Genomic DNA, 19469 nt, shown 5'->3' with positions numbered 1-19469 from the left:
ATACCGAAAATTGAAATTTTATCTAGTTGACGCCGGCAGTTATCCAGTTTCATCAGTTTTTTTAAATATTTATTAGATAGCTTTCAACGTGTAAAATACTTGCATTTGTTTTTACGATTTATTTATATATTTTATTTATATTTTTTCTAGTTTTAAACAAATGGTGTGGTTAAAACACTTTTAAAGAAAAAAATAAATGTATTAGAATAAATTAAAGTGCATGCCATGCATATTACTCGTGAACAGGTTCTTCTGTACGTGGTGACTGGTTAGACTTGTTTGCGGTGATGTTAGCTATTTCGATTACATATTCGCGTGTTGTTCCTACGAGAATTTAAGTGCGTGCTCCTATTTCACCATGCCTCCTGCTGATAGAGGACAAATCTTTGTTTTTAATTTATTTTATTATTAATTTCTTAAGATACCAGGTGGAACATGGTGTAATGGTTTGCAGCTCCTTACAAACGTTTTGTAATACAAAAGAGTGGCAAAGAGTTTATTGCCAGTTCTTCTCCATCCGTTCTCTTGATTTGAGAACTGGCAGTAAATGTAAAATTAGAAGCATTTACAATACATGCTGTATTTGTTTGTTGACGTTAGTAAGTGTACATTGCGTTACCTATATGAATAAATAATTTTGAATTTGAATCAAAACTATAACCGTTGAGAAAACATTGATACAAAACGAAGTAACTGATGAAAAAAACTGTTATTGATGGCACATCCTATTCATAAATAAGATGTCTATAAAGAGTTTTCTATAAAAATAATTAACTTCATCAAGTGCCCCTTCAAACTAGGATATCATATTGTATAAACAGCTTTTAAAAGGAGATTCTCAATTCGTCGAAATCTATTGTACATATGTACCCCTATGTATTACTGGAGTACTCCTAAAACGATGTGCAAAACTGTTATTGCAAATTATTTTTTGTTTGAAGGAGACTGAAAAATCGGGGCTAGACTCGAAATTTATATCCCTTGTAACGCTTTGGGGATCTGGCGTATTCAATCACCAGCGTTGCAGATGTTCTAAGCCAGTTACAATTTATCCTTGATTCCGGCCTGTCTAGTCTAGACATGTAATTTTGTATTATTGTTCGAATGCCCTGATATGATGATGATAAAAAAAAAAATATTAGTTTGATAAAAAGTAATTCTATAGATAAGATACTTAGTCACATATCACGATAACGATTCTTAATAATGTGATGCACTTGACTATTTGAAGTTCAAGCCTTTGCTATATTTTTTATTAAATCTTTGTTACTTTATAAATAAATAAACATAAATCTACTATACTAATTACGTGTCCACATCGTATCCCTAACTTTCGTACTAACTGATGTGAAACTGATCTAATACTATCGTGATTCATGTGCACTTTTTTTATAACTATATTGTGAAGTATTCGCCTTATGTATTTTTGCATTTAATTATGTCAATTGTATTTATGTATGCAACAAAGTGCTAATAAATAAATAAATGTGAAGTATTCGCCTTATGTATTTTTGCATTTAATTATGTCAATTGTATTTATGTATGCAACAAAGTGCTAATAAATAAATAAATGTGAAGTATTCGCCTTATGTATTTTTGCATTTAATTATGTCAATTGTATTTATGTATGCAACAAAGTGCTAATAAATAAATAAATGTGAAGTATTCGCCTTATGTATTTTTGCATTTAATTATGTCAATTGTATTTATGTATGCAACAAAGTGCTAATAAATAAATAAATGTGAAGTATTCGCCTTATGTATTTTTGCATTTAATTATGTCAATTGTATTTATGTATGCAACAAAGTGCTAATAAATAAATAAATGTGAAGTATTCGCCTTATGTATTTTTGCATTTAATTATGTCAATTGTATTTATGTATGCAACAAAGTGCTAATAAATAAATAAATGTGAAGTATTCGCCTTATGTATTTTTGCATTTAATTATGTCAATTGTATTTATGTATGCAACAAAGTGCTAATAAATAAATAAATGTGAAGTATTCGCCTTATGTATTTTTGTATTTAATTATGTCAATTGTATTTATGTATGCAACAAAGTGCTAATAAATAAATAAATTATTAGGGATGCAATGGGCGGCCTTATCGATCTCTTCAAAGCAACCCTTGTTAGGGAAACGAAGGAAAATACTAAGGGTTAAGTGCAAGTAGTGCATAACTTAATTAAAAATAATAATGAATTTGTGATAAGTGATACTATTTTAATCGGATAATTGGTTTTGAATTTAGATAATATTATCAACAAGTTGTTTATCGTAGTTTATATTTCAAAATTTTATTTTTTTATTGTGCTATGACATCGGGTAATATATATATAAATATGATAAATTTAAATTTCATCTATATTTCAATAGAAATTAGTTCTGTGTTGTATATTTCTTCTTCGACTCTTCTACTATTTACTGTGTCGCTTAGAAAACATAAGCACGATATTATGTGACCTTTAAAATATTATAGTGTCATTAATTGCTGGCTTGTAACCCTCAGTGCAACTGGCATGTTTATTTTTAGACCACACTGTGATAACAAAGCAAAAGTCTATTTCTTCTCATAGTGCCTCCTTTCTGAGGTAATTAATGGCTTTAATTTTGGATGCCGCGCTTCTGAACAATGACTTGGTGCTTGAACCAAACCATTGTCTAAGATTCTTCAACTAAGAAGTGCGTGTGCGTTCTACCTTCCACTTTACCTTGTACGACTAGTGGAACAAGCACGCATTTTTGGAGTTACGTAAGTTGTGTCCGAAATATGCAAGTTTTCTTTTCTTAACCGTCAACAAGCACTTCTTTGTTCTTCTGTATTCTGTCCAGCACGGTTGTATTTTGCATTCGGTATGTTCAAGATATTTTAGGCATACATCGATAAATCTAGTGGTTCCAGTTTTTTGTACATAGTCTCTGTTAGAGTCCAAGACTCTACGCCGTAGAGCAGTACAGAGAAGACGTGACATCGCGCAATGCGTGCTCTGAGTCTACTAATCTTAATTCTTCAATAACAAAATGTATGAGACACTACCGCTCCTACTTCATTATCCTAACAAAAGGCTAAAGTTGTGTTTGTTTTTAGAACAAAAACATTTAACCCAGTTACAAGGCGATAATTGAAATTAACACATTCATTAATTCTTGCTCGGGATGTCGGGGCAAAGAGAATGTATTCAGAATACGAATTTAGCGAGGAAGGTCAGGGATTCGGGAATACGTCACCTGTGTAATGTTTTCCCCTTTCCAAATTGAGTGATATTTGGAGTTCGCTGTGTTATAAATTGTATACGTTTTTAAGTGAATTTAAATTAATTTAATTTTTCATGTAACTTAATAAGTCTTTTTACACTGTTTTAGCTAGCAGTAAGTTATCTGTTGTTATTTTAAGTTTTTTGTTAAGTAAAGTGAAATTGCCCGAGAAAGCAGTACGCCGACTGGAACGCATTTTTTTCTTCCTATAGAAGCAAAGACAAACTTATTCGCTACGAAAGTTTCATGTGCCTCCTGTGCCTGACATACGCCGTCTACTTTTTGTGTCGTAAGGGGCATGCTGGTTTATTCATGGTGTTTTCTTTCACAACGAACGAATGTTGCGCACATAGAAAGAGAGTCCATTGGTGCACAGCCGGGGATCTAACCTACTACGCTGAAGCCACTAGGTTAACAATTCTTTTTGTTATATTGTTATACGTACAGCGTAATATTTTAAACGTGGCACTACAGATTTGGTTTTGAATTCTGATTTGGGTGTACCCATTATGTCCACGCCCAAGTAGGGGGCGAGAGAAGAAAGAAATCTACTTGAGCACCACCAGAAAGTAAACGACTCAGCGGTGATATTCTTATTCTGGGCCAACCTTATTTTAGTGTAACTTGTCAAACGTGATAATTTTATGTAATGTTAGACATATCAGGTACTACCTCATTAGCATATAAGTTGTAAGTCACCGTTATCAGCGAACGTGACAAAAATGTTACGTTCTTATCATTGGTTAAGAGGAGGCACGATGAAATAAACCAGTAATCTTAATGTGACGTTTAAAGACATAATTGTACCATTTTCCCCTTTCTTACAATCTGTTGTATAGGAAACATATATATAGAAGTGATAACTCAGTTTGAGAATGCCTTAGTGTTTATTGGCGAGTGATATTTTATTATTTTAGAATTAGACCACCGAGCTGCCCACTGAAGTATTCGGAAATATATCCGACCCAATTCGACTTAGGATCCTTCAAGAAAAAAGCGTAACAATTCATAAAGGCCAGTAATGTTTTCGCGAGCCCTCTGGCATTGTATATCGGCGGTATCACGTAACATCAGGTGAGCCTTTCTGTCCGTTTATTCTATAAAAGAAAAACAAAAAAAAAACACTTAATGAATTCTATAAAGACACCAAAAATAATCACATACTTGTTGCGGCAAAAACAAACGAACGATGATGTGAATTGCATTGTCCCGTATCCTACGATTTTGTATACGTACTAAAACTAGAGAAATTACCAATTGTATTCCATCACTCGATACAGAAATTGTATCAAAATTCAAAACAAGGATTTGATTACTTTTTCACATTGAACGGCCCCCCAACTATTGTTTTAGCGTTCATAAATGTTTTCTTTACTTTGTTTGTCTATTTGTTTACTATTTGATGACCAGGTTCGGAATTGGTGATCGATAAACGATTTGTACTGTTTTAGTTAGTTTATTTTACCGTTCAACAAATCTGATTTATATTTTCTTTATCAAGCTTTTTCCCGAAAGGGTAGGCAGAGGCGACGGATCTTCACCTGCTCCAGTCCGCTCCGCTTCATCGACTTTCATGACATTCACCATGCATGCTCGTCGGTTATGGGTACTCTTAACTTGTCTCTTCTCTAGTACCTCCTGGATTTGGTCCAGGTATGGGACAAGGCCTAAACGACTTCAACGTACACGGTTGCTATGGGATTTGTATTTTGTTTGTATTCACAATTTAATTTATTTGTTGCTTGTAAATATTGAACGTACAATCAAAACCGTTTACGACAAGTTTAGAACAACATACCAGTTATATTGACCAAATATGAGTAGTCCTTTCGGTATATTTACGTATTTTTGACAGTATTCACGTGATAGATGTCCTATCTATATATAAATATATTTATTAATTAAATTTTTCCACATAATACCATATCTGTGGTATTATTATATACAAACTCTATTATCTAAAATGTATGCCATTTAGGTAAATATAAATGTTTAAAAAAATACAATTAAAATATGTACAAGATAAAATAAAGTCTGTCTTCAAGGGACAATTTTTTTTTTGTATAAACTAAACAACTTTAGTGTCTTATAAAGTGTACTTGATTTGTCAAAAAAATAAATTATATTTAATAGATATGTTTTACAAGTCTTCCTCTGGTGCTGGTGAACTTAATTTACTTCAATATTTCCTTATAGTGTTAGTGTATCAATGTCTGTGTTTCAAATTATCTGCGTTAACCAAAATGTCAAGTCGCTAGTGTCAGTTGTCAAATCAACTGACTGGTCCCATGGCAATCGTCATATTTATACTAAGACTGCAGGAGCTATGAGAATCTATATCTATAGGCCCTATCCATGGAAAACTTATCACGTCTGTCACCAATTTTGTTTGTCAATCTGGTAAAGGCTATTTGAAATCGTAAGCGTAAATCTCTTGAAGAATTATTACTGTAGTGAAGAATTGATTGCTTAATAAAGTTGGGATGACCAAGGGTTTATGTGACGGGATATAATCCAGATTTGAGTCTGCAAACACGATAGTATACTTCAATTTTAAAGAGATTACGTTGTTAACTGCTGGTTGTAACATTTTACATTTAACCTAATTTGTTTTTTACTGGGTATACAGTTGACGTTTTAACCGAATCGAAGGAGGTTCGCGATTATGTAGAACCTTTTTTTATTGTTTCTTTTTAAATACGGTAACCCGAAAACTTATTTCGTATAAGTATATATGGCATAAGCGCAGAGCAGTGTTGGCTTAGTGGCTTCAGCGTGCGACTCTCATTCCTGAGGTCGTAGGTTCGATCCCCGGCTGTGCAACAATGGATTTTCTTTCTATGTGCGCATTTAACATTAGCTCGAACGGTGAAGGAAAACATCGTGTGGGAACCGGCTTACCTTAAACCCAAAAAAGTCGAAGGTGTGCGTCAGGCACAGATGGCTGATCACCTACTTGCCTATTAGTTTAACAAATGATCATGAAACAGATACAGTTATCTGAGGCCAAGACTTAAAAAGGTTGTAGCGCCATTGATTTTTTTTATATATGGCATTAAACATCTGTTCACTGTGTGCCGATGAGGGGCTGAAATCGAGCTGATTTATATGTCATATAAAAAATATATTTATTGAGAATGATGCCTTTGTTTCAGATTCGACGCAATGGCAGGCCCTCCTCATAACGGTGGTAAGTTAACTTTGTACAATTTTGTGTATTTCATTTCAGCCAATACTTTACTTCCGTGAACGTGAACTTCCAACAACCCGCTACGTGATACGTGTATTGCTAAAATATATTTAACTAACCTTACAAAGAAAATATTGATGTTATAATGTGTGGACTCGGTATGAACAACGCTCGGTTGAGTGTGGTTATAATAATGTTTTGCGTGAGAGACTGCCGCAACAGCGGCTAGTCGCTGCGAGCTGCCCATTGCCCAGCCTAGGGGGCTACGCTGAGCGCCCACGATGCTCGCCAAGACTATCTGGCTGAAGCAGCGCCAGCGATCCACAACCGCACACAGCGGCGCCGCCTACGCGACTGCCGCAACTGGTATGCGAATTATTAAAAATTTAATCAGCTCGGATTCGATTTTGGCCACTTGGTACACGACATCTGTAACAAACGTTATAGCACATATATAGTATTTGTTGTATATTTGACATTATATATACTTTACTAAAATACTTAAATCCAAACCCCGTATTTTATTCCTATTAATACATCGCTAAGCTAAAAAAGGTTTCTCTAGCCTCGCGTACGATAACCGTAAATCATCACTAGAAACGTGACTAAGCTCTCAATAGTATTTTTTTTTTATTTTCACCATTTTAACTGTCAAGTTGTCGACACTAACCGGTGGCAATTAACATCACCCATTATTAATGAAATGGCGACGAATGGCACGTTAAAATTCTAATTACCATCACTTTATTAAGTTTCGCGTAAAAATGCAAATTAAATGGTCAGAACAAATTTAGAAAAAATTGCAGACCGCGTATTGAGTGTATTTTGAATAATGGAACTCATTACGGTTATTCATTAGATAATCTATTGAATTTCGTTTAGCATACTAATTAACTATCTTTATTTAATAAACCTGAACACCGGAGAAGTATGATCAGACTAATATTAAATCCTATTATTTATAGAGCAGAGAACTTAAAGAAATTCTAAGTGAAAATGTACATTAACACCTGTTCCTTCATTGGAGGAATACATCATGGTCTATTAGAAAAATTCATCACGAAACAATATCTCAGGCCAAGGGCTCTAGCGCCAGCGATCTTCTGTTTAAAGTGAAAATAATTAATTTGTTACAAAAGTATTTTTCTTATACAATCAGTTTTAAATTAAACCAACATATAACGAGGCAAGTTCACTTTGCTCATTTATCTCTTCTTCGTCTTATGGTCTTAATATAAAGGAAGTTGGTGTGGTGGAAACACAAACTGTACACAGTTTTTCTGTCCACCAGGACGTCGAACATATTTAAATCATTAACACATATATATATATACTAAGGCCAGTGACATATAAACTGTAAATTTATAACAATCAAACCATTCAAACGATTTAAAATTGCACGTAAAACGTCATAAACAAATCTAAACACTGACGCGCCATAGATAGCCGATGAAAGAAAACTGTTCTTGTCGAGAATTCTCATTCGAAGTCTCTGAGTTCCTATATTCGAATATGTGTGGTATTAGCCCGTACTGAAAACTATTAAATAAAAATCACTTCGATTAGTTTGAAGCAAAATACCGATTTGTTCCTCTCTTTAATAGCGTACGTTAGTGTATAGATAAAAACCAATGAATTATATGAAAAAACTATTACTTTGCGGATCACTCATAAAACTTAGCTCTTTATAGGTAAGGGTAGTAATGGAGATTTTAAACCGCCATTAGAGATTTAAGCACGTTCAAGCTATTATATATTTCATTTGGATTATGAATTGAATATAGGGAAGTAATAAAAATTACATCAACTAAGTGGCTCATGTCGCAGTAAGAAATTACAGCATTTAATTTTTTTAGGTGGAGCTTGTTTAAAATTCTTATTTGTGGGCGTAAATTTTAATTATTTACATCAAAGTCAAAGTCAAAAATCATTAATTCATATAGGTAACACAATGTACACTTATGAACGTCAAAAAAATACTTTAAATGCTTCAAATTTTAAATTTACTACCAGTTCTCAAATCAAGGGCGGAAGAGAAGAACTGGCAACAAACTCTCCGCCACTCTTTTCAACCGCCAAGTTTTTTTTGTTTTACAACGTTTGCAAGGAGCTGCAACCATTACACCAAATTCCACATGACATATTTAATAATAATAAAATAAATTCAAAACAAAGATTTCTCTCAGATTGTCAAAGATCCACTATCAATAGGAGGCTTTGTGCAATAGGACTTCATTACATACGTTGTAACAAAATACATACAAATTAATAGGGATGCAAAGGGTTCCCGTAGCGCTAACAAGCGATCTCTTCCAGGCAACCCTAGTAAGAAAAATCTTAAAAAATAAATTTGATGGGTTTGAGAGGGCCATATCTTGTAAAAACCAACCTTTATGTAAAATAATACAAAATAAAATTAATAAAAAAGCTAATCACAGATTTTATGTAAAAGAGTTTTAAACGATGCTAGGGAGATAGCAAATCGTAATATACATTACATATATATATTATTAAAATTTGGTTTTTTAATTATTATTTTTTGTTAAAAAAATATCTACCGATTTCATTCTAATCACTCAAATTTTTGTATTTCATTGTGTTTTTTATCAAATTATTCTTCCTATTTCGTGCAGTACACGGTAACTCGGAATTAAAAGTCACGCGATATACGATACACAACTATTTTATTGTAAGAATACAGTGCAGGAAAATATTTTTGTGCATTTGAAATGGAAGTAATCTAAATATAGACGAAGATATTTGATTTTCCAATGTCGCTCAACGAAATCTTCTACAAGGAACCTAACTATTCCATTAGGATATTAACGTGGCGTGTTATTTGTAATGGCATGGTGGAGTGTTAGCCTGATATGTACAATATGAGTTTATATAAAAAACATGTACACCAATAATGGTTATGGCTTTTAAGTTCCCCTACCAATACCAATGTAAAAGTAAGCTGAATTATTGAGATGATTCTTAGTAATAACTCATTAGACATATATATTTCTAAATGATATGATATACTAATTTTAATATTTTAATTAATTTTTAAATTAAATTATAATATTATAATTAGAGAAGAGAATCATTTGAATGCTACAACAATAATTGTTAATTTAAATAATTTGATTGTCTGTACCATTGTTTATTGTAACAAAACTAAATAAACTTGGCCATGTTTTAGAAGATTATATTTAAAAAAAAAATTTGAAATAGTACACACCTCCACAGATTATTCCAATGAACAAAGCTTCCACTAGATTATTATCTGTGAACTATTAAAAAAATACGTGGTATTTTAAAAATAGAAAGGGTTCACGTCACGGCCGCGGGAAAGTTTCATCGAGTCTCGGGAGCCCGCGCGCGACTCTCACCCCCAAGGCTTCAACACTGAGTGGTAAAACCGCCCGCCCAACGTATTTTAATGCTTGGCCAACGTGCGTAGATTATCCGTATATTATCTATTATATTATTTAAATATATAACTTGCGCATGTATTCTAAATATACAGTAATGACAAATGCGTGTGTAACATATACATAAAAAAACAAATGAATACGTATTCATTTACGGTGTGTTGAAATGAAAATCGTGTAATTGAAAAATCTGATGAAATCGCAATTATCGAATCCTAATATGCCTGGCAAGTGTCAACCAACAGTGGCCAAGCCTTGAATATTGGCGCCAATCCATAAACTCTGTCACTTCGCGTGTAGCCGTTCCCAGCGCCGCCACTGAGTAAGTAATCGCTGACCTTCTCTGCCATGCCTTGCAACCGATTTTAAGCCGTATAGTAAAGTAGTAGCTTCCTATTTTGTGTGATATAATTTAATATATTATTTTGTCTATCTTCGTGACTATTTCAATATAACCGCGTGTTCGTTAATTATTTATATTTTGGTTACAAATTAATGTGTAGTTTTCTTTATGGTATTTCATTTTTCTTTAAGTATTTCTTTGTACCCTTCATTTGTGGACATGCGCACTCCCAGTTGTGGTTACTATATTTGTATGTGTCTTTCTTTGTCTTTGTATGTGTAAAAGTTTATGATTAAAGTAGACTTTTACTTCCGTGGTACTAGGCTTGTAGTAATCGTAGGAGATGAGTTTTATGTTTAAATTTGGAATGTTATATCAAAATGTGATATATTTTATGATAGTTAAAAATAACCGCGTTAATACCAGAATATACTACAGTAAAAAGGTTATCTCGCTCTTGCAACTTAATTACTAACATTAATGAAAAAATTGATATATTTTACAACAATATTCGTTTCCCTTGATAGTATTACTAATATAATTGATATGTATGTGTATGTGTGAATTTTACACTTATCCTGTTTTAGAACTTATAAATAAATAAAATAAAAATATTAATCTCTAACAATATATTTGTAAAAACATAGCGGCCCGGTCACGAAAATAAATAATTGGAGAAAGCCGTATTTGACACATGGCTATGTTTAGAACGCCTTCAAGATATCATAACTAGAGACTTCACTAGTCTTTGTTCGGTTTACTATTTTTGATTATAATTCTTTAAAAAAAACAATTAACGCATTGAGGCTGTAAGATTTCTGTGACCCGTTAGGAACGTATTAATTTATTTATTTTCACTTCATTACCATATTCTTCTTCTTCATATGGGTTTCCCTTAAGAAAACACTATTTAAACGGATTGAAGCTATGTATTATTATTATAAACTTATAATTATTTACATAATTTTATATTTAATTTCTTTTTCGACGTTTCGCGTGCTTTACAGCGTGCCACGCAGTTTTCTTTTTCTGCTTGAGGATATGCATCCTAACAGGACCCATAAAATTCTTAGTAAAAGGTAGTCATGATTATCTTGTAGGTAGGTTAACTGAGCAAAATATTATTGATACTGTAAATAAATACATGTAACTTTGGGAGGTGAATAATAGTAAGTTAGATATGCCCCTAGACAGGAAGTTCATCGGTGCACAGAACAGCCTATATTTATTTCCAAAATATTTCTGATTGTACTCACGGATAATTACAGAGCAGTGTTGGCTTCAGCGTGCGACTCTCATCCCTGAGGTCGTAGGTTCGTTTCTTGGCTGTGCACCAATGGATTTTCTTTCTTTGTGCGCATTCAACATTAGCTCGAACGGTGAAGGAAAACATTGTGAGGAAACCGGCTTGCCTTACACCCAAAAAGTCGACGGTGTGTGTCAGGCACAGAAGTAGGCTGATCTAGGTGATTGCCTATTCAATTCACAAACGATCATGAAACAGGTACAGAAATTTGAGGCCCAAACCTAAAAAGGTTGCAGCGCCATTGATTTATTTTTTTACTCACGATTAATATAGCATAAAAATGTTGAAAGCGTCATTGAAATCTAGATACCACCACTATGTGGAACTAGCTATCTACTGAAGTGATTCCGAACCATTTCAACGTAGGATCTTTCAAGAAAACAGCGTACCACTTCTTAAACGCCGACAATGCGCGGCAATGCCCTCTCGTAATGCTAGTGTCAATGAGTGGCGGTATCAATTAGTATCAAGTTAGCCTCGCCCCCGCTATATATATAAAAAATACTCATCATAAATTAAAGCATTAACTCTATGACTCTTAACGTTTTGTGTCTGTGTGTGTATACTGCTTTTGGTTGTTCTATGTGTGAAATTTGTGTTATCCAAATGTTTACCCTCGTCCTCGGTCGCGTGTTAAATTGGATAGTTTTCGTGGTAGCTTGACGTCTGACGTCCCACTAATAAAAATTACGTCAATCTATGTTTTACGTAAGAGTATGGGCGTTTTATAGTCTGCAATGTCAGGGTATAGTAGAGTATAGTAGTAGTTTCGGGATATATTTAACAAAGACTCTTAGACGGACCGAAAGTGTATATATCATTCAAATTCATTTATTCATATAGGAGACACAATCTACACTAACGAACGTCAAAAAGAAATGTAATGAAATAATTCTAGTTTCACATTTACTGCCAGTTCTCAAATCAAGGGCGTATAACGGAAGAGAAGAACTGGCAATAAACTCTCCGCCACTCTTTTTAATCGCCAAGTTTTTGTTTTACACAACGTTTGTAAAGAGCTGCAACCATTACACCATGTGCCACATGACTTCTTAAGTAATTAATAATAAAATAAATTAAAAACAAAGGTTTGTCCTCTGAAATAGTACTAGTAATAGTAGGAGTACTTACATTCTCGTAGGAACAACACACAAATACGTAGTCGAAATAACTAACATCACCACATTCACGAATTCAAGTCCGACCAGTCACCACAAGTAGCTCCCGTTCACGAAGGCATGAAGCATGGCCGCCTCGCCATTTAGTTCGTTAAGTCAACACAAATCATTAGGCCTATTAAAAAGACACGTTTGAAAGTTAAAATTACAAGTTTAAAAGATTTAAAAACGAATTACTCTAGTTGCTCCCTCCAAAAGGTTTCATATGGAGAGGAATGGGCAAGAAATTTCATAATGATTAACTGGATATACAAGTTATAGACAGTTGTTGGAGTTAGGGTACAATATGAAAGTCATATTATTAGTTAGCCGGTAATTAGCCCTCTTTCAAAAGCAATAATATATTTCAAAAGAAATTACTTTACTTCAAGTTTGCATAATAAATAGGTTCTTTTATTGCAACGAATTATAAAACCGTATAATGGATTCTATTTATTTATTATCACAATAGGAAGATGTTGCCGCACACTAATTCTATGTGGAACCAGCTGCCTAAAAATTCTTAAAAGGCCGGCAACGCACTCGCGAGCCATCTGGCATTGGGAGTGTCCATTGGCGGCGGTATCACTTGACATCAGGTGAGCCTCCTGCCCGTTTGCCCCCTGTTCTATAAAAAAAAAATATAATTTGAGATCAGATCCCTTCTACAAAAGAGTGTACAAATTCCTAAAAGACCGGCAACGCATCTCTGGCAATGTGAGTATCTGTGTCAGGCGGTATCACATGAGCACCCTGTTATATAAAAAATGTAAAATAATTCACCAAAATAAATACATCATTAATGTTTTACTTATAAAAGATTTTGTCACTTAATGAGTAAACGTGCATATTGTGGGCCGCGCTGCTTTATTACTGTTTGTAATGAGCAAGGTTGAATGTTGATAACACTGGTCAGTAATTAGTGACAACGCCACAGCATATTTCAGGCCTTTAGTACCAAATTAAAATGCTCTTTTTTATTCCGTACCCGTACTGGACCGTATTATTCAATAGGAAAGGGTTCTTTTTGAACGGATTAAAGTTATGTATTATTATTAAAAACTTATAATTATTTACATAATTCTAAATTTTAAATTCATCATCATCGTTTAGTAGATACCAACTTCGGGGCAATAAATACAGATAAAACAACTTTCTATGCAGCTGTGTTACTTTGACATTTAACACCTTTTGTCTTGAGTCACTGTGACCACGCACGCTGAAAAGCACGCGAAACGTCGGAAATAATTTCAAATTTAGAATTATGTAAATAATTATAAGTTTTTAATAATAATACATAGCTTTAATCCGTTCAAAAAGTGTTTTTCTTAATGTGTAAAAGCTATTTTAACAAGAGATAATACTAGGAAATTCTATGCTACATAAACAAACGGTATTGTTACTTAGATACAAGAGTGACCATTAAAGATAAAGTAAGGTGTTTTGTTTTTGAAGTTATACATCTGTTGGCGCGTTAGGGAAAATTTTGAGAGTTAATTTTTACGCTTCGCGCGCACACCGTCATAAAACATCGACACTCTGAAGTTAGCAGTCACCATTTAAAACAAAAAAAAAATGACAAATTCTTTAATTTTGTAGAAATATTTTTTGTGATATTTAAATAAACTTTATTTAACGAGATAATGCGTTATAATAAAACTTTCAATCAATTTAATACCTCTTTACTATTGTTAGTGTCGTTTTTTTTCTACAAACGTAGAATAAAGCGATTTAAGATAAAATTTATATTATATATAATAAGATTTTTATTTTGTTACGCCAAACCTCTAACACGTGTCAAACACATGTTTTTTTTAAATATATGATAGGGCCTGCGGATTAAGCATAAGAGGCAGCTACTACAGCCCTTAGACACTCATTTGTATACGGTCATAAAGGAAAAGGGGTGCTATTTTTTTAATTTGAAGGTCGTATATCCCAGGAAAGATCTCCACTGGAAGCCAATTGGAACGCCTAGGAAATGGCAAAAAAATCTGGCTCGTGGGCCGATGTGTACGTGAGTTGAGGTTTTAAATAACTACTTGCACAGCTACACATACACACACACAGGCTACATGGCTCAAGTCTTATATACAAACTAAGTATAATTTATAAACTATTTTGATTTAGTTCGTCATTAGTACAATTTCAGGCTCAAAACGATATAACTACGACAATTAAACGTTTTGGCTTGACCGATATAAAGCAGGCGAAATCAAAACAAAGCAAACAATATCGACTCAAGTTGTAACAAAATAAAGTAAATCTCGCAAAAGTTTGGTATATTCTGGTATAACTCAGCATCAACAAAAGCCGGAAAGTTCTCACAATAGTAAGAATTCCAATCTACATCATATGAACGTATTGTGTATTGACCCATTCGTAGCTATTCACTAAAGACCTAGGTGAAATTCTTTAGAAATATTTCCTAATATACAATATGTTGGTATGAAACGTAAGATACAGGTATCACTAATTACACGTTATTAAATTTGTATCAGTAGACATCCCTACTCATCGGCAAAAAGATAGAGGGTGTAGGCTGAGATAAAACTCTTTTAAAATATCAATCAAATATCATCGTCAAACAAAATGACTATGGCAAATATAGATAGTAGAAACCAGACAGGAGGGAGATACGGTCCGCTTTTTATTTGTATTAAATTACAATACTGAACGGAAACCTCGCAGCCCAGATTCCGGAAGCGGCACATGTTCACAGGCATGGCGTGTGAGCCAGCCATCGTTTTACTTAACCACAGTTGAAGGAATTAAACGACCCATCACAGAACACCACCGCCTCAGTCACATTTGAGTAAGCATAACCTCTCCGGCTTCCCAGTTGATAAAACAAAACCGGCGCATGTCACTCAACTAAAATAAGATCTTACAAGGATGAGTGATGCCCATATATAGCTACTCCATATACATAGGAACAAAATATGAATTTAATATACAAAGGCAATTTTTGCCGCGCACCACCGCTATGTGGAACCAGCTGCCCACTGAAGTATTTCCGAACCAATTCGACTTAGGGTCCTTCAAGAAAAGAGCGTACAAATTCTTAAAAGGCCGGCAACGCACTCGCGAGCCCTCTGGCATTGAGAGTGTCCATGGGCGGCGGTATCACTTAACATCAGGTGAGCCTCCTGCCCGTTTGCCCCCTATTTTATAAAAAAAAAAAAAAAAAAAACTTGGAGTATCACACGTATAAAAGGAAAATATAACGTAATCAGACGTATGAAATTGTCGTTTTGTATGGGAGAAACAAATAATAGTTTTTTTTTTTGATATATTTAATTAATCAAAGTATGTACCATTGCTTTCTATGCACTTTTGTCATCTTAGCATATGGATCCCTTAATAAAAAACAATCAGACGGGAATGAATAAAATCTTTGTTTGGCGGTTTCGACTGCCCCATTAGGGATATTTTAAATGTTTTCCATTTTGTAAATAGATTGAACCAATGAAAAAAAACATACGGAAAAATGAAGTGCATTATGGTATTCGAGACACAAATGCACGAGTAAATAGCTGTAAGAAATTGAATTTGGAATTCCTAACCAAAGAGGAGATATTTGAGTTCAAAGTGGCCAGTACGACAAAACGCCAATGTCAAATGTAAGGACCTAATGTTACAATTCAGAACGGTTGTTTTGTCTGGTTAAGAATTTGACGCAATTTTTCGTTAATTTAGCTTACACTTCAAAAATATTCCAAATTTAAATTGTAAATAGGAATTTCCGTTTATCCAGTTTCGCGCGATCACGTAGGCAACGTTTCTTGTATAATTTATAACCCACTATCTTTACCCGCGGTGTTCCCTCTGTATTACAAATTATACAAGTCTATGGTAATCCCAATAAAAATGCACTATAGTAAAATTTAATTTACAGCTGGTCATTGTTTCTGCAGTACATTAACTTCGCACTTTAGTTACCGCGTAAATAATTAGGAATTAGGTCGTGCCTTACGTAACCAGATAACACTGATCATCTAGTGTCTGATTAAAAACATATTGTGGAAAAACAAAGTACTATTTGACAAATAATAAATGACAAATGTACGCTACCAATAATTTCTTTGAAGATATATAGATCGATTGCTGTGAATTATATATCGTATCGCCCGGTCAGGTGGGCCACGTAGGCCTGACGTGACGCAGGTTATTATAACTGTTTTAGTGATATTGAATTTAATTTAAAAACAGCTGATAATATTTTTATTATTATCTGAATCATACGTAATATTATTATATCATTCCGAAACAAAATACTCGATCATTAACGTATAATTATGTACCCGAAATAATTAGAACATTCCGTAACTGAGAAATAACAGTACATCGAATGTAATAATGATATCATGTAGCATCATAGCCATGTATCTCGTAGATATCGTAGACATCGTAGACCCTCGCAGACACGTACCCGTAGAGGCGTAGCTAAAAGCTCGCTACGAAGTTGCTTTTATTCTTACATATTTTACTACCGTTATAGTTGAAAAATGTTTTATCTTCTTTTTATTGTTTGGGATTTTTAAAGTATTTTTCTTAGAGAATAGTTATTATCTATAGTGATTTATAAAATTGGGACATATCGATTACAAAAGTAGCTAATTACCGAGCTAGTAAGTAAAAGCTTTTTAATATAGCTTGCTAGTGGACTTTGAAATGTGTGTTTAATCATTACATGAATTGTATGTCAGGAGTATCTGTATAGTGTATGTAATGTATGTATAGGCAGACTGTACTAGATAACTAAATATATGAGAGGGTGAGATGCAAGAACCTAACAACTCTACAGATCCTTAAGCCCTACAGATGTACCTTAACACATAGTGAATATAACCACCAATATGTATGCACGAAGAGACCTAAGGTGGAGGTGGAGGATGGAGCCCTACGGGTAAGATCAAAGGTTCGAGGTGGTGGGATTATCTCGAAGCTATCGGGGAGGGTCACCACGATAATTAAGGGCTTAAAGTAGTCATCGCTACTTTGAGAGGAAGCGAGAAATAAATACGTCAGAGCAATATTCAAATCTGATTTATTGTTCAGAGCCAATATCTTAAATACTACTTACACCTAGTCACACATACATGATATTATTTTAGTGAGCTGTTGGTGTATTGCGCACCTTCAGCTATTAACATTTTGGACGACATGGGAGTTGTCTCACCAATTGATAAATATACGAATAACATATAATTAAAAATGACTCTTCAGGTGATAAGATTTGGAACACACGTGACCCGTGACAGTAGTTGGTCAATGTTCAAATGAAATCTGAACAAACATGGTTTTATATTATTTATGAAATGAAGCCATTAAGTAATTGATGTAATAATTGTAAATCCATTCTGATATTGAAAGCTCCAACTTTATTGATTTAGAAACGACGAAAATAGATTACAATTTCTGTAAACATTTGAATCGTGTGCTATTCTGGTATGTAACCTTTTGAGTCGATTCATTGAATTTGAAAATTAACTTTGAACATTGTAAAATAACGTAGGATGCAATCAATCTTTTTCTTTCATTTACCTTATTTACCTATTTCTAAATATCAATTTTATTCGTTCAATTTTAAAAGGTTTTCTGTACATACATTTTGTATGGGCGTCAAAAACAGGTTTCAACAGTCACACTTTCTACCAATTGTCATCCCTTGTTTGAAATTTTTAAAATTAATTTACTTTCTCGGTGGACGGAGATTTGTGTTCCACCGTCACATGAGTTTCTATTCTTGTTAATTAAATGAAATAGAAAAACTGGAAAAGAGCGCTGCCTCCTTTAAAATTTATGTTGTAAATAGTTTTGATGTAATAAAACAAGGGTTGTAATTTAGCTTCTTTAAATTGTCGTACTCAAACACATGTAGTTAAGGTCATAAGGTCACGAACATCTATTAAAACCTTATTTAACGCTCGTTGTTTATACTAAAAAGACCTTAGAGCTGAAGAAAACACTTCTTGTAACACTTTTTACAAAATACAATTTTAATATTCCTAAGAATGAAACATATGCAAGGATGTTTCTGCCCTGTGACCTTTAGAGTCGTTTTGGGTTTCCTTACCACTGACTGCGACTTCTCATATACCATTGTGTTATAAGCCCATTAATCTCGGCAGAGACAAAGCTGTGGATTTTATTATTGATTCTACTTAATAATAATAAGAGTCCGTTTAATTACTAATCATTTTGTTCTTTTTATCCTATGTATCCTATATCGACGGTACTGAAGGTAGCCTAGCTACCGATCTTGGTTCGGACCGCCTTTAAAAGTAAAGGCCTTCGCCAGCTTTTTTCGACTATCTCCGTCCATGACTCTCTTTGTCCATCCGCTTCGAGCTACCGCTTCTATTTCAACAATCCATATTTTTTGGGGCGCCCTTTTCTCACTCTTCACCTATTTATTCTACTTACTGGTTAGTTAATAATGGCATTCAGACATTTCTAGTAGATTATGACAAACAAACAACAGGCTAAGTTTAGCCAATCCATCGAAGTTAACAGACTGACGGACAGATTAGACTTTGAAGTGAAACAAGCTGATCAACCTTGCTAAGTTTCTAGAGAAGTTTGTGTTCCAAAATCCGTGAATATTGCTTACCAAAATCACGACAATCCATAAACTATAATATTCTAATTGCTCGCAATTCTTTTGTGATTAATGATAATAAAAATAAAAGCCTTTTAATGTTTACACTTAAAAACATTTATATTTGTATCATCTCATTCTTTTTAGGTATCTCTTGGCGCTTTTATGGGAAGGTCTCTCCTCCAAATCCCACC

The 19469-nt window shown here is 33.7% G+C and overlaps 1 protein-coding gene across 8 annotated transcripts in view; it reads left to right on the top strand.

Annotated features, from left to right (window-relative positions):
- Window positions 1-19469, top strand: part of LOC123715898 (probable beta-hexosaminidase fdl) — a 99645-nt gene that overhangs the window by 69480 nt on the left and 10696 nt on the right. For 7 of the 8 annotated variants that reach the window (XM_045671254.1, XM_045671258.1, XM_045671253.1 and 4 more), the window contains one exon: window positions 6412-6446. In XM_045671254.1, coding sequence (XP_045527210.1) covers window positions 6422-6446 — 25 coding nt within the window. In that variant the 5' untranslated portion in view covers window positions 6412-6421. Of the gene's footprint in view, window positions 1-4685; window positions 4910-6411; window positions 6447-19469 lie in introns of those variants that run through there. The other variant, XM_045671251.1, reaches the window with a different exon arrangement.

This window comes from Pieris brassicae, chromosome 11 (assembly GCF_905147105.1).
Source record: "Pieris brassicae chromosome 11, ilPieBrab1.1, whole genome shotgun sequence".
NCBI classification, from domain to species: Eukaryota; Metazoa; Arthropoda; class Insecta; order Lepidoptera; family Pieridae; genus Pieris; species Pieris brassicae.
This window is presented reverse-complemented; position numbering and strand designations above follow the sequence as displayed.